The 21233-nt window shown below is 35.0% G+C and overlaps 1 protein-coding gene and 1 long non-coding RNA gene across 4 annotated transcripts in view; both read left to right on the forward strand.

Annotated features, from left to right (window-relative positions):
* AIMP1 (aminoacyl tRNA synthetase complex interacting multifunctional protein 1) overlaps positions 1-11915 on the forward strand; it is a 28795-nt gene extending 16880 nt beyond the window's left edge. For both annotated transcript variants that reach the window (XM_086406956.1, XM_086406955.1), the window contains exons 5-7: positions 4980-5191; positions 8177-8345; positions 11676-11915. In XM_086406956.1, coding sequence (XP_086263082.1) covers positions 4980-5191; positions 8177-8345; positions 11676-11842 — 548 coding nt within the window. In that variant the 3' untranslated portion in view covers positions 11843-11915. The remainder of the gene's footprint in view (positions 1-4979; positions 5192-8176; positions 8346-11675) is intronic.
* An 857-nt stretch (positions 11916-12772) lies between these two features.
* LOC147371089 (uncharacterized) overlaps positions 12773-21233 on the forward strand; it is a 71317-nt gene continuing 62856 nt past the window's right edge. The window contains exons 1-2 of one of the 2 annotated variants that reach the window (XR_015165802.1): positions 12779-12879; positions 15224-15881. This is a non-coding gene — a long non-coding RNA (uncharacterized LOC147371089). Of the gene's footprint in view, positions 12880-15223; positions 15882-21233 lie in introns of those variants that run through there. The other variant, XR_015165803.1, reaches the window with a different exon arrangement.

The following is a 21233-nucleotide window of genomic DNA, read 5'->3' on the forward strand; positions in this document are numbered from 1 at the left end:
TGTCATCCAGGCTTTGTTGTTCAATTTATAGAGCACAATTTATAGAGCAGAATAGATTTAGTGTCATTCTTAAGGGCCAGAGGATTTTTCAGAATGGTAAATGAGCCTTGGCTTCAACTTAAGGTCACCAGCTGCATTAGCCCCTAACAAGAGAGTCGGCCTGTCCTTTGAAGCCAGGCATTGACTTCTCCTAACTATGGAAGTCCTGGGTGGTGTCTTCTTACGATAGAAGGCTTACAATTTTTATCTACGTTGAAAATCTGTGGTTCAGTGTAGCCACTTCATTAATTATCTTAACTAGACCTTCTGAATTGCAACTTTTACATCACTTGCTGCTTCACCTTGAATTTTTATGTTATGAAGACAACTTCTGTCCTTCAATCTCATGAACCAAGCACTGCTAGCTCTAACCGTTTGTTTTTGCAGATTTCTTATCTCTCAGCCTTCACACAATTGAAGAGGGTTAAGGCTTGGCTCTGGGTTAGGCTTTGGCTTAAAGGAATATGTCTGGTTTCCTCTTCTCTCCAGGCCATTAAAGCTTTCTCCATATTATCAACATGACTGTTTTACTTTGTTATTGTTCATGTCTTCTCTGGAGTAGCACTTTTTGTTCTCCTCAACAACTGTTTTCTTTGCATTCACAACTTGGCTGTTTGGCACAAAAGCTCCAGCTTTTGGCCTCTGTTGGGTTTCAACATGCCTGCCTCCCTAAGTGTAATCATTCCTTGGTTTTAAATGTGAAGAATATGTGACTTTTTCTTTCACTTGATCACTTATTAAAGGCCATTGTAGGGTTCTTTTTTTTTTTAATGACAAAGATTTTTAAAGTTTTGTTGTTGCTTTTATACTTCAGAGTCTCGTATTGATGTCCTGGTCATATCTATATGCAACAAAAACATATACATTTAAACTCATTTTTTGTATTATTGGACCGTAATGTTCTAAGAGAATTCTGTCCAATAGATATATAATATGAAGTATATATATATTGTAATGTTTTTGAGCAATATCATTAATACAAAAAGCAAGTGAAATTAATTTTAATAATACATTGTAATGTAATACATTGAAAATATTATTTGAACATGTAACCATAATAGAAATTATAAATGAGATATTTGCATTCTCTTTCTTCATGGTAGGGTTCTTAATTGGCTTAATTTTGGCCAGAGGAAAGGGAGAGACAGATGGGTTGGTTGATGGTTGAACAGTCAGAACACACACAGTTATTAAGTTTAGCATTTTATATGGGCATGGTTTGTGGTACCCTGAAGCATTTACAATAGTGACATCAAAGATCTCAGACCACAGATCACCATAGCAAATATAATAATGAAAAAATTGGAAATATTTTGAGGATTACCAAAATGTGACACCAAGACACAAAGTGACAAATGCTGTTGAAAGAACGGTGTCAAGAAAGTTGCTTGATGCAGAGTTGCCACAAACCTTCCATTTGTAAATAATGCAGTTATCTGCAAAGCACAATAAAGGGAAGCACAATAAGATCAGCTTTGGCTGTAATTCCTACCACCAAAACCTATCTGGAGCCCGGTTCTATGCCTGCATTTTGTTAGGTGCTACCAGGTAATTTAGGCTTCCCAATAGCTCAGTGGTAAAGAATTCACCTGCCAAGTAGGAGACAGAGGAGATGCAGATTTTGATCCCTGGTTTGGGAAGATCCCTTGAGGAAGAAATGGCAGCCCAGTCTAGTATTCTTGCCTGGAAAACCCCGTGGACAGAGGAGCCCGGTGGGTCACAGTCCACGGGTCACTAGGAGTCTGGCACCCCTGAAGCGACTGAGTGCGTCGTGACACCAGGTGGCTCAGGTTCTCATGAGCCCATCTGATTAATGTTAAAGCCTCGTGTTCTCTAGTGTGTCCTTACCTGGCCGCTAAAGCTCTTTTTCTAATCATAAATCTGACTCCTTATTTATTAACTTTGCTTTATTCCTTTCTGGACTTCATTTTCCCAAATGTCAAAAAATAGGTTTTTATAATTCATTACACATGCCTCTCGTGGTACTTAAACTCTTTAAATTTTTTTGGAAAATATAAAAAGGCTGAGGGATTCATAAACTGATCTAAGCCATTTTAGCACCTAACCCTTGTCAATTCCTTTTGATAAGCATGAATAGCTTCTAGGTGCTGTGCATCCTCTTCTACATCACTTCACCACTAGGTGGTATGGTTACAATGAAACCAGGTCAGACTGATTCTTTCTTTTTATGAATTTTATTAAGTAGGCACAAAACATTCATGCAACCTGTTCTTATAAGTTTGGTAAAAAGTCCATCCTCAAAGAGGATACAGTGTTGTGGCTGCAAGATCAGTCAACCTTGTGGTTAAATGAAACAACAAAAGTCTTCCTTTCGAGGAGGGAGCATCCAAGACCAAATGAAGATCTAGGTCTTGAATACCTGTGTTCAGTAGAACTTTCTGTCCGTATAGCTGGGTTGTCCGACACAGTAGACATAGCCATGTGTGGCTGCTAAACATTTAAAAACGTGTCTAGTATGACTAAAGAACTCAATTTTAAATTATTTTAAATTTAAATGTTAAAAACTATATGGAGTCAGCAGCTACTGTCTTGGATAGTGCTGGAATAGAGGGCTGTTTAATCAATGTTGACTGCCAAGATTGCCAGATTACAAAATTGTGCTCTTGAAAGGGCTGTGGCCCCCATACAGTCTTTCTGTACTACACTTATGAGCATCACTCATTTGTTAATGAAACATTTCTAAAGTCTCTTTATGATGACTAACGAAGTTCTTGGTATGGAATTTCATATTTACAATCACCTGTGTAATGTAGATCCCTGAAAAAGGTATTTCAAATGCCTGAAGTTTTAAAATTCATGAATATAGCTACATCATATTGTTACAGTAGTATGTATGTTGTTGTTGTTCAGTCACCTACATGTGTCCAACTCTCTGTGACCCCATGGACTGTAGCTCGGCAGGCTCCTCTTGTCTGTGGGGTTCTTCAGGAAAGAATACTGGAGTGGGTTGCCATATGTAGTGTTTTAAAATAAATACATAGTTTATCACTCAAAGATAACTATTAAGATTTTTGTAGTAATTATATATATATATGGAGAAGGCAGTGGCACCCCACTCCAGTACTTTTGCCTGGAAAATCCCATGGATGGAGAAGCCTGGTAGGCTGCAATCTGTGGGGTCGCTAAAAGTCGGACACGACTGAGCGACTTCGCTTTCACTTTTCACTTTCATGCATTGGAGAAACAGATGGCAACCCACTCCAGTGTTCTTGCCTGCAGAATCCCAGGGACGGGGGAGCCTGGTGGCTGCCGTCTATGGGGTCGCACAGAGTCTGGCACGACTAAAGTGACTTAGCATAGCATAGCATATATATCTTTATCATTAAGGCTCTTAACTATTTTTAAAAATCTTTTCTGATATGTTACATGAAAAGTGGTATTTTTAAAAAATTTGCTAATGAGACTAAAAATTTGTCATTTATTTTGAACTAGCTCTACGTTCTCTTTTATAAGCAATCTTTGTGAAAATTTTGAATGTCTTTTATGCAAAATCATCTGTTCCCACTCCAGAATTACTCTTCCCTGTGCTTCTGTATTTCTTTTTATTTGTAATGTTTATCACATGTTCATTATGTGTATCTGTTTTTTTTTTCTTTAATATTATTTATGGCCATGCTGGGTCTTCAGTGCAGACTTTTCTCTGTTGTGGCAAGTGGTCACTGGCTTCCCGTTGAAGTGGCTTCTCTTGTTGCAGAGCACGGGTCCTAGGACACTCAAGACTTCAGTAGTTGCGGCTCCAGGGCACAGGCTCAGTAGTAGGGCACAGGCTCAGTAGTAGAGCACAGGCTCAATAGTTGTGGCATACAGGCCTAGTTGCTTCACCACATGTAGAATCTTCCTGGATCGCCGGGATCAAACCCGTGTCTCCTGCATTGGCAGGTGGATCCTTTTCCACTGAGCCACCAGGGAAGCCCATATCTGTCTGTCTTGTAAGAGATTTTTGTTGCCTGGCTAGTGTGGGCCACTCATCTTAATTTTTTCAGTGCCTTAGATCTCAGTAAATATTTATCCAAAGATGAAACAAAGAAGTAGTTAAGAAACAATGCTTTCAAGATAACAGCTTATGTCCTACAGATTAGGAGGTAGTTTTGTCTTACTTTTTTTTTTCTGCCAGAGAAGATAAATGTAAACTTTAGGAATTTGAACTATATTCAGGTTGCATTTTGACTTAATGGCTAAAGTGATCTTATGGCTTATAAGAGTTATATTATCAGCAAGTAAATGAAAGTAGAATTTTGAAAACATAATTGGAATAAAATGTTTTCTTCCACTCAGATAGTTTCTGTAGGCAAATCTAAAGTCCTAAGAAGTCTTCAGAGGAGTATAAGAAATGGAGAAATTCATTGTATACTTACTGGTATGTTTAAGTGGTGAGAGACACATTTTATCAGTGAAATTATATTTGATTGTAGTTCATGCTGTCAGTTGGCTACTTAAGATATTCTTTCTAAAGAATTTTTCACTCTTGGAGAGTCACAGTAAATCTTAAAGGATTTTTTTCCCTCTGTTTCAGGGAAAGGGAAATTTTTTCTGTAGAGTGTTATTTATAGACTATAAAGTCTCTGTTACAATTGCTTCACTCTGCCAGAGTACCAAAGCATGCATATACAATATATAAATTAATGAACATAATTTTGTTCTAGTAAAACAATTTCATAGGCAGCAGGCTGGATTTGACCTTGAGCCATAGATTACCAACATCTACTCTGTGTCTTTAACTAGAGATATAGACAGTTCAACAGAGAAATAGCTTAAAGGGAATTCAAGATGTTGTGACATGGATAATTCTTTCCTTTGTTACTTAAATGAAGATAGAAGATGAACACTCATTTTTTCTTTTAAACTCATCAGAATCAATACTGTGGAGATTTTCATTTTTGTTTTACTTCTGAAGTTTACCCTTTGTAACTATTTTTTAGGAGAGAAAAAGGAGAAAAAACAGCAACCAGTAGCAGGAAGTGCTGACTCTAAGCCTGTTGATGTTTCCCGTCTGGATCTTCGAATTGGTTGTATCATCACTGCCAGAAAACACCCTGATGCAGATTCTTTGTATGTAGAAGAAGTAGATGTTGGAGAAACAGCCCCAAGAACGGTGGTCAGTGGCCTGGTGAATCATGTTCCTCTTGAACAGGTAATCTATGTAGCTAAAATTATTTCTACATATGCGTTTTGGTGTCAATCCCTCTTTCTTAATGTTTTTTCATGTAATTTTATATCAAACCACACAACATGAATCAATATTGATTAATTCAGTTGATTATTTAAATATGATAAATCCACCAAAAAGTGCACAAAACTACCAAAAACTTGCAAAAGATCTGTAAATTAAGATCAAAGTCATGACCATAGAAAGAAGAAATGATATATTATTTTTTCTCAATTTTTAAAAGTATTTTTAGTTTGTTATTTTATCATCACTGTTCTATCATGGAATTTTATTCCCTGATTTTAATTTTAAAATCACCATTATATAAGCTCGGAAAGTACCAATCTAAAATTAAGAAAACAAGCTTTATATCTTAATAACTCAAGTATTTTCATACTGGAAGAAAAAAGAGGAGAGGGAATTTTGAAGATTGAACTTGAACTTTTTAATGGTATTCCTTTATTCATTAAAAATAGTGTGTTTTAAACTTTTATTATTTGGATATTTAAATATATCTATATTTCCAATGTCAGACATTAATAATTTATAACTTGCTCTCTCTAGACATCTTCTATAGAAATTTGCATCATCCACCTATTTCTTCTGCTCCATGGTGCTTCAGAGATACTGCAAAGACCATAGTCTTCCACATTAAAATAGTTCTGCCTCTTGGTTCTTTCCCAACTCTGTTGCTGATTGACTTTGTGAACTTGCACAAGTCCCTAGTTAATTCATTCTAATTTCAAGATGCTGATATTTACTGCGAATCTGCACTGTTCCAGGAACTGTTGTAGACAAGTGAATAGAAAGAAAGATAGATGAATGATAGATTTGTTTAAAAAAAAAAACCCTGGGATTTCCCTGATGGTCCAGTAGTTAAGAATCTGCCTTTCAATGCAGGGGGTGTAGGTTTGATCCCTGGTTGAGGATCTAAGATCCACATCCATGGGGCAACTAGAAAGAACTGTGTGTAGCAGCTACTAAACCTGTGTGCTCTAAAGGTAGCATGCTGCAGCTGAGAGCCTGCATGCCATAGCAAAGGCCCATCACTGCCAATAATCATAATAAACAAAAGGCTCTGCCTTTGTGAAGCTCGTATCTGAGAGGATCAGAACTTCCATGATAGTGTGTTAATATCAGGAAAAAAATAAAAGTAAGGAAAGAATCTAGAAAGTATTGAAGCTAGGGGAAAAAAGTGGCCAGGGAAGAGCAAAGTGGTATTTAAGTAAAGGTCTAAGAAAATGAAGAAAGCAAATTATTCTGTCTTATGGGATAGCATTTTCAGGCAGCCCTGAATCAGATGTTATCCTGGGATGTTCAAAGAACAGCAGGAAGCCAGTGTCATTGTAGCAGACTAAATAACGGGGAATGTGATGGGAGATGAAGTCAGAGATAAGGATGCCAAATGCTGTAGGGTCCTAGAGATCATTGTAAAGACTTTGGCTTTTTTTCTGAGTGAGATGAAAGCCACTGGAGGATTTTTGAGCTAAGGGATAATATGGTTTGTCTCACATGTTAATAGTATCATCTGGTTGCTTTGTTGAGGTAAGAAAGATGGCATTAAGGAGATCAGTAAAGAAATTTCTCTTATCTGTGAAAAATGATAGACGACACTGGTGTGTGCTTTTTCTTTTTAACATTCATTTTGTATAGGACCAGGACCCTCTCATAACAACTTATGAAGTTAGGTTCATAAGGAGCCCTGGAGAAAGAACCAGTTAATCTTGAGCCAGCTCAAATTTGAAAAACTCCTCCTCATTGGGGCTTCAACTTTTTTGTTCTCCTAAGTTACAGACTAGTTCTTCTCTTCCAAAAGCTGTCATTCACAGCCATATGCAAAGTGATTTGTATACATATCTGAATCTAACCATCAAGTCAGTACTAGTCAGCAGTCTATAAGGTAACTGCATTTAGCTCCCTAAAACTGTATACCACATTTTTTACATTTGTTTATTTTTCTAAGGTAAAAATCTACAGCTGTCATCTGATTCTTAACAGATTGCATCTAGCTAAACCTGTTATTTTTTTGTACATATTTGGTGTAACTTTTTTTATTAAGTTCCCATATATGTGGCATCTTAAAGTTATTTAATGTCTGAAGAGAATAAGAATTCATAAGATCACCAAAAAGGGGGCCTTTTCCATTTGAACCTTAGGTTCATTTTTTTTTAAATCTTAGAATGTGGGGGTAAATTTATATATAACATTTATTTATAAAACCATCTTTCACCTAGAATGTGTCTTGTCTCCACATGCAGTGACCCTTCTTGAATGTTATTTTACACCTACTGAAAGAATTTAAACAACTGTGTCCCTTATTTTTGCTCATTGACGAAAAAGTTGAGACTTCAACTATTGAAGTTTAAAGAAATTGCTGTTTACTTCTGTAACAAATTATAGAAATAGCTATCGTTGTTTGTTGTGCTGTGCATAAAGCTTAAATTGTTAAGTGATCGGTACTTTTTAATTTAGGAAATGAATCTTGCATAGTATTGAAAATGATCAAACATGTAGGGGAAAAATGTGCATTTATTTTAGTGCTGTTTCTAAGCTAAATGCTTTATATATAGGTTGTGATTTAATCCTTGCGGCGTCTTTATATCATTTCCCTCATTTTGTGAGGAAACAGGGAGATCAACTTTATGAGTCTCATTGCTAGTACATGAGAACTAGCAATGAAATTTAAAACCAAATCTGTTTCCCTCAGTCATTTCTTTATTTTTAAGTGAAATATTATTGCCTCTGCTGTTTGATCTATAATGCATTGTCAGTTCGTAGAATTTTTTTTTTTTTTCGTGTTGATACAAGTCTTCTTTAACAATATAAAAGATTTTGGACACAGATAAGGATAAAACAGCCACAAAAATAGAACATTTGATATTTAGCATATTAGATGTACCTTAATGTATTCTAGATAAGATTATTCTAAATCTTTGTACATCTTTAATCATCAGTGTGTATTTCACACAGATGCAAAATCGGATGGTGGTTTTACTTTGTAACCTGAAACCTGCAAAGATGAGGGGAGTAGTATCTCAGGCAATGGTGATGTGTGCAAGTTCACCAGAGAAAGTGGAAATCTTGGCACCTCCTAATGGATCTGTTCCTGGGGACAGAATTACTTTTGATGCTTTCCCTGGTAAGTATTTATTAGTTACTGTTTGTAATTTGGGACTCATGGTTCTGAAAGCTATGTTTGGAACGTTTAAATTTAAAATCACTCCTGTATATGACTTGTAAGACTTTACACTAAATGACCATTGTTAGTGATATTTTTGTTTATTGAGATTGACATAAGATGGTACATTAAGCACAACTGTGTAATTATTCCTTCCCCATGAACACTCAAATTGCATAAAACACCAGAGAGACTGTACCCTAAGTGAAATACTAATTTTGATACCTACATAACATAAGAGTGTGATATGGATAGAGAACCAGTTAATGTGCTACAAAATCATTTAAGTGTAGATTATCTCAGAATGCAACATAGAAAGATGAAGAGATGAAAAGTTCAGACAGGGAGCCGAAAATGTATAATTCTCAAAGTCAACCTAGTAATATACTTGTATATGCTTTTACTAGCCTTTAGAATTTAGAGGAAATCTTTAAGTTGAAATTCATATTTTTTTAAAAATCTAAAAGGAAGGTTCATTTCATATTGTTTCTTCTCTCTAGTAAAGTGCTCCTGAGACAGATGAAGCTTCCTAATTGTGAGAAAGTTTCTTCAAATAGGTCTTTGGAAGCAGTAAAGAAAGCTTGGCAGATGTAGAATAAACATTTCTTTCATAAAAGTGGAAGACCTCTTAAGAGTAAAAACAGAAATTAAAAGACTATATATTGCCTTTTGGTCACAATCACCACTGCTTACTGGGAAATCAAAACACTTCCCCAAACCTTATGCTTTTGGTTAGGATGTTATGTTTATACCTGACAAACCTGAAATTCTATTTTTCTAAACTGGAATGGAATGAAAATAAAAGTGAACTTTTTCTTTTAAGATTCAGCATACACTGAGGGAAAAAAATCTTGGTTCGTCTTTTCAGATTAACATTTGCCTTCCTTTTTACTTAAATATTTAACATGAGTGCATTTTAAGTTTTATTTCTCTATATAAATTGTTAAGTCAGATATTTAGAACTGGAAGAAATCATTTATTTTAACCCACTATTTTACAAATTTAGAAACCGAGGCCCAATAGAACTTAGCTGCCTACTTAAGGTTTGTAGAAGGATCAAAAAATAGATGTGCCTGCATCTCAAATATTACCAGCATTTTTGTTGGTGGATCATTGGCTTGCTATGAATTCATATGGACTATTTCATCAGAGAAGGCTTATAGTTCTTTTATTTCTATGACAGCTTTCATTCCCCTTACCTTATATAGAATTAGAATTAACAGGTAAATATTTCAGCACTTGAATCAGTTGTTATTATCTGGACATTACTCTTAAGTAGTGTGGAGTTTTTTTTAAAATACTCAGTGACTTAGCATTAGAGATGCTAATAGCCCAGAGTGGATTTCTTGCCTTTAGCATATTTTTTAATCTTTCAATCTGTTTGCTGTTGGTGTGTGTTTATATCTACATCATTGCAGTCTAAAATTCCTTTCATATTCATAGTTTCTCCTTGTGCTTTAGTAAATGAATATGTAGATAACATATAAAAATTTTTCTAAAGTGAAAGGGAAAAACCTAACATTTAAGTGGCCCATGCAGTTGTTTGAATTATACTCTTATAACTTATAAAATGCTTAACCAAGCTGAACAGCATCAAATAATTGATAAACTTGGGGACGTGAGGTCTGTTAATTCTCATCCTGCTTATGCACATCAGTTACTGCTTCTGTAGCAGTAAATCTGAAAGGAAATAACAGTTAATACTATGTATGCAGCAGATCGGAGAAGGCAATGGCACCCCACTCCAGTACTCTTGCCTGGAAAATCCCATGGATGGAGGAGCCTGGTGGGCTGCAGTCTATGGGGTCGCTAAGAGTCGAACACAACTGAGCAACTACACTTTCACTTTTTCACTTTGATACATTGGAGAAGGAAATGGCAACCCACTCCAGTGTTCTTGCCTGGAGAATCCCAGGGACGGCGGAGCCTAGTGGGCTGACGTCTATGGGGTCACACAGAGTCGGACACGACTGAAGTGACTTAGCAGCAGCATGCAACAGATCATTAGTCTTACTGTATTTTTTTTTCTTTTCCCAGAGAGAGCCATGATTTATCCGTATTTTATTTTTCAGCATATGTTTTACGTTTTAAAGCTTAAGGTGTCTGCTGGTACATTTTGATGTTCATTTGTTGTGCTCAGTGTCTAGAGATTTACATTTCATGTTATAGTAAGTGTGGTATAGAAATTGCATTTGGGGCTCAAACCTTTGAATTGCTAATTGGCTTTGAATAACGATTTTCCAACTATAAAACCATTGCTTCCATAAAGTTTAGAAGATGCCACATAATATATTTATAATAATGGCTAAAACCCCTCCCCACTCCTTTTTTAGTCTTAAATCTGTAAAGCCATAAATTATTCCAATATCTAGTCCCTAAAGTATCAACCAAAAATAACAAAAATTACAGCAAGAAGACAAAGACATTGACACTCCCTCCTCTTTCTTTTCCTTTTTTTTTTTTTTTGAGAATGCACTGGATTTAGTCTCATAATAAATGGAAATTTGCATTCAGACTTTTCTGAGATCATGATTATTCCTATTTTGAGTCTTATTAATAAATCTGAGTTGATAGTTAATCTCAAAGCATGTATAAATGCAAGACTCTTTAGCTTTTGGACCCAATTACTATTTAAAAATGGGGTGTTTTTTTGGTATTGAGTGGTATGAGTTTTTTATATATTTTAGATATCAGCAGCACCTTATCAGCCAAATTGTTTGCAAGCTTCTTCTCTCATTCAGCTGGTTCTCTTTCATTCTCACCAAGTAGAATGGGCAGCAGATGAAATTCAGAGTAGTTATCATATTTAGCTAGATAACCCTAACACTTAAGTTATTTCCAGTACTGTAGGAAATCTTTAAGTACTGTAGCAGCAATTTAGTCATTTTTTGTTGAAATATATAGTAAAGCATAGGCTGCTTCTGCCATGTATAAAAATGCAACACATCAAATTATGCTCTCATCTGTTCAAAATCTTTCTTTATATGTAGTGATAAAATGAGTATCTTGTATTTTCCTTCTGATCATTTGGGGAATAAATTAGCTGTACAGCTGTTTCTTAAAAGAGTAAAAAATAATACCTTTAACATTTGTAAGGAAATGACAAAATGTTTTGCCAATTAAGAATTTAAAAAGTGCTGATGTCACAGAAATAAAGTAAGTGTTAAAAGTAAATATTTAGATTCTTATCAGGTGTAAAGATCAGAGATTGTATCTAGGACAATTCACTAGAAATCTCTGAAGACAGTTTATTGATATGTTAGCTATTTATTATTTTCCCTCTCCCAACAGGAGAGCCTGACAAGGAGCTGAATCCTAAGAAGAAGATTTGGGAGCAGATCCAGCCTGATCTTTACACTAATGATGTATGCGTGGCTACGTACAAAGGCGCTCCCTTTGAGGTGAAAGGGAAGGGAGTGTGTAGGGCTCAAACTATGGCCAACAGTGGAATAAAATAAAACACTTCAGTTTCTGAAATTCATTAAAGAAAACAATAAAAAGAAATAACATTTGTCACTCATAGCTAAAATACAGCTGGCTCATTTTTGTGGTTATTTCTCTTCTAGATTTGAGTAGTCTTTTACCTGGTATGTATTGTTTTCCATTGATTAGAGAAACACTACATTTATACCGGTAGGTTTTGAGCCTGCAAGGAGGAATTTGCCTGTGTTTCATGATGATTTATTGTTCAGTGATTGTGTTGGCTAGCACATTGCTTTTTCTTTATACATTTAGAAAACTTCAGATTAACATTTAGTTTCTCATTTGTAGGCACATGTTGCATGCAATTTGAAGCCCTTGGCTTTTTAGTATCTTTATTATAAATGTCTTCTCTTTAAAAAGACAAGTTAAAATTTCTGTTAGGCTTATTAACTAGTCATATGGTAATGGTATTGAAGATGACCATCTGTTGATTCTAAAGAGCCAAACAGCATAAAAGCTAGGAGACATGGCATTTGAACATTGTTGTTATTGCTTGCCAGAGTAACCCAGATTTGTATACTTCCAACCGTGTAGAGAACTTATTTTTTGCATCTAACAAAATAATAAATAATAATAGTAATAAATCTTGACTAACTCTAAAGAATAAACACATTGTAAAGTGTTGCTAATGTAGATTCCAGTAAATTGACCATAAACACAATAGTTCAGTTTTTATGCTAGGTGACTTCAAAGATTCTTTAGATACCTAATACAAGACTATTTATAGCTTTTATCTTTAAAAGAACATTTAAGATTGATATATTTTATTTTTTCATGTACCATCATACTAAATATATGTTAAACACATTAAAAGAAATATATTTCAAGAATATATATTAAAATAAATTGTAGCCAAAAATTTAACATGTGTAAGTTTTAGATGTCAAGTGCCTATTTTCACTCATCTTTCAGATTTTGTAGGAACAAGGAAAATTAACTTACGCACTATGAACTTCAGGTACCCACCTTGAGATGATGACTGAGTTACCAAAAAAGAGATGCATCTATGGAGGTAGGAATATCTACTTTAAAAGAAAAATCACACACAGTATTTTAGCACTGTTGCTGTTTGTAGCTTACAATAAGAAGGAAAGACAAAGCAAAAATGTTTAAAAGAGTCCTGCATGCTGAGTTATAAAAAGTATCATTCACTTACGTCCATGGAGTTCTGGTAAGCTAAGACGTGTGACCATCATAGAAATTTCTGTCTTCTTCATGAAAAACTGAGTATTAACAGAATCATTAACACTTGTTGATAACTAAACACAAATGAATTTCCAAAGTTATTTTGTACTCAAGATACATTCTTTTGGGAAAAAGACTTCATGAATATTTTCTGATTTTTCCCAATTATATTACATTTCTATAAATAATTCTAATACAATTTAAAGAATATTTCAACTATTCAGGTAGTTGAAATATTTATTCTCAATTTTTTAAGTTACATGAAAACATTATTCAATCAAGTTATCCAGTTAACGCCATTCAGTTATTTTTATAGAAAACTTAATTCTGTTTTACTTATGTTGCTGGAATGAGAGCTCTTAGAGAATCAATAAAAAATAACCCTTGTGGTCTCTGACTGGTATTCAGCTCTTTAAGAATTTCAACAGTAGGAAATGGTATTAGGTCACAGACTAAACAGCTAGTGCCTCTTGGCATCTATTTATATATTTATATATTGCAAACTAAACCAGGAAAACAAAAGCTGACTTTCCCCCAAGATAATTTCTCATGCAGTGTTGACCCAGTATATCTTATAGTGAATATTGACAGGACTAACTTTTTGTATATGTAGAAATTCCATTGTGTATTATTCGTATAAGTCACTTTCAGGACATGTTAATATAAAATTGAAAATTTTTTCTACCTTGCTTCTATGAAGACCTTTAAGTGCTCTGCGGATACAAGAGCACTGTGTCCACCAAACAGATAATTTGTTGTTGCTTTCTAAAAAAACATGTAAATTATTATTTATACTATTTACAAAATATTCAGAGTAACTCACTGAAGTTTAATAAGCACATTAGCAAGTTAGACTTGTATTTATGACTCTTAGAGATGCTGACAATTCTGTAGATCTTAGTAATATTGGTTTTGAAACCAGATTACCTAGTTTTGATTCCAACTATACAACTTAAATACCTGTGTGATCTTGAACAACTGTTTAGCCTCTGTAGCCCTTACTTTCCTCATCTGTAAAATGGGTGTAATAATAGTACTTAGCTCATTGAGTTGTGAGGATATATATTACGTTACACAGAAACTAGTGTTCTCTCTCTTCTATCCTGTTTCATGGTATCAGAGTTCCTGAGAGATTGAATTCTTGTTCAGAGGATTACTTTGTATATATGAAATGGACAGACCTTGTCTTTGAACAGACCTGATTGTTCCTCTATACCAGATGTAGTATCTCTCCCCTTACTAGAGATATTCTTTATGGAAACTTTCTCTTCTCTCCCTGCATTCCCACTGAAATCCCTGTTTTAGGTGTTTTGCTACTGGTCAGCCCTGTTCATTGATGCCTTTTCACTGGTTTAATGTAACTGATAAAGTTTCAAATTGTTTTGCAATTTTCTTAGACTGGAAAGACAGTACACCTGTTAATAACTACTGTGTGTTAGTGTAACATAAATAACAGCAGTTTTCCTCTCAGGTTCTTGGTGGGTGGAGGAGCAACTCACTATTGCTTATGACAAGGGTGTTAAAACGGGCATGAGTATATTCACTGAATTTTCTAGGGAAGTTATATGTTGTACCTTTAAATATATAAGAATATCAAAGTGTACTGTGTTAGCTGTGTACTTTGACTACTTAATTATGACACAAGTCCTGGTTCTAAGTGCTGTGCAGTGGTGTGTAAACTAAAACTGTCGCCAAGATAGAGAACATAAACTAGTGAAGCAAATTAATGTTAACTCATCTAACAGTAATATTGCTAATTGCTGTTTTGTAGAGAAAGCTTTGCCTTCCAAAATTTTACTTAAGGAAGATCTATTTCCTTTTCTAATGAAAGTGAGAGGGATGGTGGTGGTGGTTTAGTTGCTAAGTCATGTCCGACTCTTGTCACCCCATGGACTGTAGCCTGTCTGGGATTTCCCAGGCAGGAGTACTTGAGTTGGTTGTCATTTCCTTCTCCAGATGATCATCCCAACCCAAGGATCAAATCTGGATCTCCTGCAATGCAGGCAGGTTTTTTCCCGCTGAGCCCGCGGGGGAAGCCTATATCTGTCTGCTGTCATGGGTTTTATTAGAGAATTATATGTAAAAAATTTAATCCTTCATAGCTAACTTAAGTACTTTCAACATGTCTTGTCAGTTTTATTCATATGTTTTTTTTGTTTTTGCTGAGGAAGTGATATAGGAAGAATCACTTGGTAAAACTAGGCTGCTGCTGTTGGTGGCTGTTGCCTTTCTAAAGAACCATTTCATGCCTTGATTCTGTGAACATGCTGCTACCAAGGATGTGGTCCTGTGATGACGTCTGTCCCAGAAGTCTGCCTGTGAAGACATCACTCAGTTTAGAGCGATAGGTTAGATAAAGTAGGTGTTTAAACCAGGAACACTTCTGTTAACAGTACACACTTGCAGTACTTTTTGCATGATAACCCAAAGTTTTACGATAATAATGAAAGATAGTTGCTGATGGCTAATATGCCTGTATGTAAAACTGGATCTTCTTCAGATAGCAGCTCTTTGAAATGGAAAAGAATTAGTAATTTATATATACATTGTTACTTATTGAACTTATGATTTTAACTTTTTGTGAGTTTTGGCAGAGATAATTCATAGGAGTATAAGAGAAAATTACAGAAAGGACTCAAAACAGTGAAATAATTTGTTGAAAGTCAGCCATCTGGAATTTCAGCAGATTATTGTATATTTTATTTTTTCACCCTATGTATTCCCCCCTCCTTTTTTTTTTTCCTTCCATTTCCTTACTCCCACCTCCTTCCTAACTTACCCTATTCCCAATTCTCTGGATTTTTGAGTAAAATATGTGTGTAAGTGTTATTTTATGTCTTCATCAGCATCATTTCCTATCTGGCAGGCTGTTGTCCTTAGCAACAGCAGCAGAAACAAGCCAAGCCATGGGCTCAATAATTGCAGGAAAAAAGAATAATCCTTTTAAATGAAAAGGCTGACTACTACTCTTGACTTTCTTGTTGGCATGATGCACGTAGAATTGTTCAAGTACCAGTTATTAACTTCTGCTCATTTCTACAATGGCATTGACATGATGAGCCTTCATATTAAGGCTGTGACAAAGTTTTACATTTGTTTCTGTAAATGTACTCATTAGAATATCATACATCCCAGTAGAGATAGGCTCTCAATATATGCATACACTCAAGTTTTCAGCTCTAAGATACTTGGCTGATACTTGTTAATTCAAAACCCACTCAACTTTTCACACCTGGGAAATTTGGAAAGAACAGTACAGAAGTCATCCAAAATCAACAACACAATTTGATTTCTCTTTGAAAAAGATTAATGAAAAATGCAAACCAAAAGTCACCTTTACTAAGTTTAGCAGAAGAATGATTTTGGTAGAAATAATTCTTTCCATAACCTTCAGTTTTCATATAAAAGGATACATTTTTTCTTAAAGCATATGAATTGATAATAAAAATTTTAGATGCTTGTGAAAGGAAACTTCTTAAAGTTTGAGTGAGAATCTGGGAAATAGTAGTGCCACTTAAAGCATTAGCCTTTTGTAAAAGAATTGTGATCTGCCTGAAAATCAGTAGAAGAGAAAACCTAAGCAGGTTATCTTTTAGAAAGGCAGAGTGTAGATAACTTAAAAAAGGAAATATGAAATTAATAATTGAGTTAATGGTATCTAGATGGACAAACATAGTAAGGGTCAGAGCTGGTGAGTTACTAGAGGTGAATTTCTAATTCCCTAGGATGGTATGTACCAATGAGGTTATAACCCCAGGTGCACAAAAATGTCAAGTATATTATCCTCCAGTAATCTAAAGTGTTCAAAGCACTTCCACATATAAAGTTTAGTAGAGATTTCGTCTTCCAAGTGAGAATAGCATGCAGACGGCCACCTGGAGAGATGTGAGGAAAGATTACAAATTACAGACTTTTAATAAGAAAGGTGGCAACATACTTAAGATGAACTTTATTCTAAGCATAATTTATTCTACCTGGAGCAAATTCTGATCACATGGTTGTTTTATTGCAGTTATCTCCTTAATGTTAAGTTTATCGGCTTCTCAAGTCGCTCAGCAATAAAGAATCCACCTGGCAATGCAGGAGACGTGGATTTGATCCCTGGGTAGGAAAGATCCCCTAGGGAAGGAAATGAAAACCCACTCCAGTATTCTTGCCTGGAAATCCCATAAACAGAGGAGCTTGGTGGGCTACAGTCTATGGGGTAGCAAAAGTAGGACATGACTTAGACTTAGCAACAAAAACAGTGGTAAGTTTATTCAGTGATACACATGTGCTCTCATCCAGAAAAATCCAGTCAGCTTTAGGTGGCACAGCAGCTAGGTGTTTGCTTCACTGTCTTGCTGTTCTTATGTTTTAACAACCCCGATACCAACTAAGCAATCATTTCCCTACATCCACTATGTTGATTATCATGAAGAGCTAGAATTGCTGTTGCAGAGTGGTTCATGGAAGACCATATGTGGAATTAATGCCTCTGAAATGCTATGCTAGAATGCCTGTGTTTTAGGAAAATGCACTAACTAGAAAGATGAGGGAAGATGAGAAAAGAAAACAGTGGTAAGGAATGGACCATCTAATATTTGTATATTAGGTGAGTAAAAGAGATAATGTAAATGAATGCTCAATGTAAATGGCAAGAAAGGACTTTTGAAATAATAAGGGGTGATCTGTAAGGGGAAATCTTGAATTAAATAATGAACAAAATCTAGCAAGAAGGGGAAAGTAAAACATTACTAAGACTTCTTCCATAGGAAAAACAAGGTTAAGAGAAAAAGATAGGGAAGAAATGGAAGTGCTCTGCTGCTGCTGCTCCTGCTGCTAAGTCACGTCAGTCGTGTCTGACTCTTAGCGATCCCATGGACTGCAGCCTACCAGGCTCCTCCATCTATGGGATTTTCCAGGCGAGAGTACTGGAGGGAAGGGCTCTAAATGTCTTTAAATAAGTTGAGGGGATAATGCATTGGGGATAGAGTTCTTAGGGAAACAGTTCTTACTTTGTTACCAAACAATGGTAGAGAAGTACTTGATTCTGAATTCAGAGACAAATAATTCTTAATGGATATAAATTAGAGTAGAACTTCGTATTGAGAGGAAAAACTGAATAGCAACTTTATCAAATTGGCAAAACTAAGGAAAAGAAAAATGTAAGAAATTCAATAATATTAAAAAAATAATAAACATAAGATGGAGAAACATCTTGTATGCTTGCATGGGAGCAATCATTACAAAATGTCATTTTTAATATTATAAAATGTCATTTGTCATAAATACAATTCAAAATAAGTTTTTTGAAGTTAAGTAAAATGAGATCTAAAATAATATATATAAATGAATGACTGGGAGTAGTCAGAAAATACGTTGAGAAAAGAACAAGGGAAACTTGCCCTCGTAGATATCAAGGAAGGATATAAAAATCATTTGAATTAAATCATTATGGTATTGATAGTAATATATATCAAATAGATAATGGAAAAGAATTAAGAATATAGAATAGATCTAGAAATAAAGAAGATATATACCTATATACCCATTGGTAACCCATCAACAAGGAAATGAATCTAAAACCATTTTGTAGCATGTACATAGAAATGTATGACTAAAGAAAATTCACTTTGGCTAAAGTTACCATAACCAAAACTGAAGGACAAATGACAGAATTGAAAAAATTTACAACATGAAAGACTGGGCCAATATCTGTAATATATGTAGATTTCTTCTTACTTACCAAGCAGGAAGTGTTAAAGAAAACATTCAGTGACACTTGATAAGAAAGGATCATCAAGATAGGTATAAGGACTATTGGAATGGGAATTTACTGTGAGGGAGAAAGATTGGGCTCAACTCTGAATACAACATGGGCAGGTGGGAATTTATAGCCAAGGAACAGGCTGGGAAATTACCAAGAGGGAAATACTGAACACAAGGAAGTGTCAGAGTGTGTCTGGGTAAACCCACCCAACAGGATCTTTGCTGAAGACAGACCAGGGTGATTAGACAAGGAACCTGATCAGATATTGTGGGTAGATTTTGGTAACTGACTTATTGGCAAGGTTCTTACCAAAATTAAGTTAGGCACAGATGGGCCTAGAAAGTTCAGGAGCCTGACTAAAGTTTTTGTCAAGCAAAGAAACTTTGTGCAAAGTGATCGAATAGAAAATGACAAGACAAATAATGTGAAGAGGCAGTTCATAGAAGAGTAAACGACAAACCTGCTTATAAAAATGCTCTAATTAGATAGTAGTCTGGAGTAGGCAAATTAAGGTAAATGGTAAGCAAGGTATGATTTTGTTTACCAAGCTCATGTGTAAGATAATAACACTGATGACCTGAATGTAGGAAAAGGGTTCTCAAATGCTGTTGTTGAAAATTAAGTTTGTTGCAACATTTATGAATAGAAACTTCGTAAGATATATTTAAAAAGATATATTAAAGTGTATATTATACTACAGCCTAAATCTCACTCTAAGGAATATAACTTACAAAAGAGAAATCATTATTAAATATGTACAGGAGCATGTTGGAGCATGACTTTGCATGGCAGAAAACTGGAATGCATATAAATGGAGGAATAGTTACATAAATTTGTTACATATGCTCCCAGAAATGTACATCCTGCTATGCAGCCTTTAAAAACAGTGAGTTTAAGCTACATTTTGGAGTTGCAGGAATTTATATGAGGTGATGTTAAAAAAAAAAAAAAAAGCAATAGTATATTATGAAAATTAAAAAAAAAAAAACCTGTGTTTGTTTATGTGTATGTGTATACTCTGTATGTATGTGATTTTCTGGCCATGCAGAAAATATAGTGTATACCATGCTTTTTGTTAACCTATGTGTAATGGCTGATTTGCATGAAAAGAAGGAGAGGTAAAAGTTAACTGAAAAAAGCAAAATACAAGATTACTAAAAAAAAGTCAAATATATAATATCATATTCAGGGATTTATGTAAAATATGTGTGTGTGTGTGTGTGTATATACACACAAATTAATTCAGGGAAGAACATCGCAGAGGTCTTCCTCTTTGAAACTAGAAGACACAGCACTACTCCCGCCTCAGAGATCTTGAATCCTACATGATTCTGCACCACATATCTCTCCTGAGGCTAACAAGTGTTTGTGTTCTATGAAGAGTTATCTGACATCACATGCATGAAGAGTATGAAGGATTGAACATCAGTTTTCCACTCTGTTCTTCACGAGTCACTGCAGTTTCAACTTCTCGACCTCAAATCTGTTTCTTTGTCAGTGAGCCACCAACCCCTGGGGAAGTGTTGATTTTTGCTTAACTTCCAAACTCAGCCTGATTGTTGATGTTCCCACTTCACAATCCTGGACCCACAACGATAGAAGGGGATCATACAGAGAAATAGAGATGTTGTTTCAAGTTGGAACTTGTATTATTCTTTCTCCTAGAAGTACTTTATAGATTTGTGTTAGAAGTTCAGATAATATTAAACATTAAGTACATTTTTGAGGACTAGTCTGAGAGAATAACCACCAGCTTTAATCTTGTTTTTAATGGAAAATAAAAGTATAATGTACACTAAAAAAAGCCATTTACAAATTATACAAACAAGCTGTAAATTGGAGACTATATTAGGAAAGAATCTTGTAAATGATAACACTCGTGCAAATGTTAAACTTGGGGGTGCTCTGATTTTGACTTGTTGATGGACTTGGCTATTGTGATTAACTCAAATTAATTTCCTTTGATCTTTACTGCTGTCTTTGAGATTATCCTGGAGCTTTCTCCCTATCCAGATTGACTGACCTTCCAAGGCAGACTGGAAGCCTCTTTTTCAGTCAAAGCTTTATCTGTATTTGGTTAACAGTTATTTCCATTATTTGTGCTGCAGTATTTGGCTCTGAGCTTTTACCTACATTTCCAAGCCTAAATAGGAACCAGGGATCATATGAAAGTGGAAAAGGGAAGTTAACATTTATTGAGCACCTACTGTGTGCTAAGTTGTTTCATAATTATAGTAAATATGAAGTAGATATCTCACATGAGGAATAGGCCTTCACAAGTGTAAGTTTTTAGCATCATGTAAGCAGTGGAGCAAGTTTTGAAAATTTGTATAATTATTCATCTCTAACTTTTATTTAAGTATAGCGTATGTAGTATAGAGTTCATAAGTCAGAAGTGCTTGTTGTTGGATTTTCACAGTGGGGACACA

The sequence above is a fragment of the Bos grunniens genome, chromosome 6 (assembly GCF_055505025.1).
Source record: "Bos grunniens cultivar Pamir isolate PY7600 chromosome 6, Bosgru_T2T1.0, whole genome shotgun sequence".
NCBI classification, from domain to species: Eukaryota; Metazoa; Chordata; class Mammalia; order Artiodactyla; family Bovidae; genus Bos; species Bos grunniens.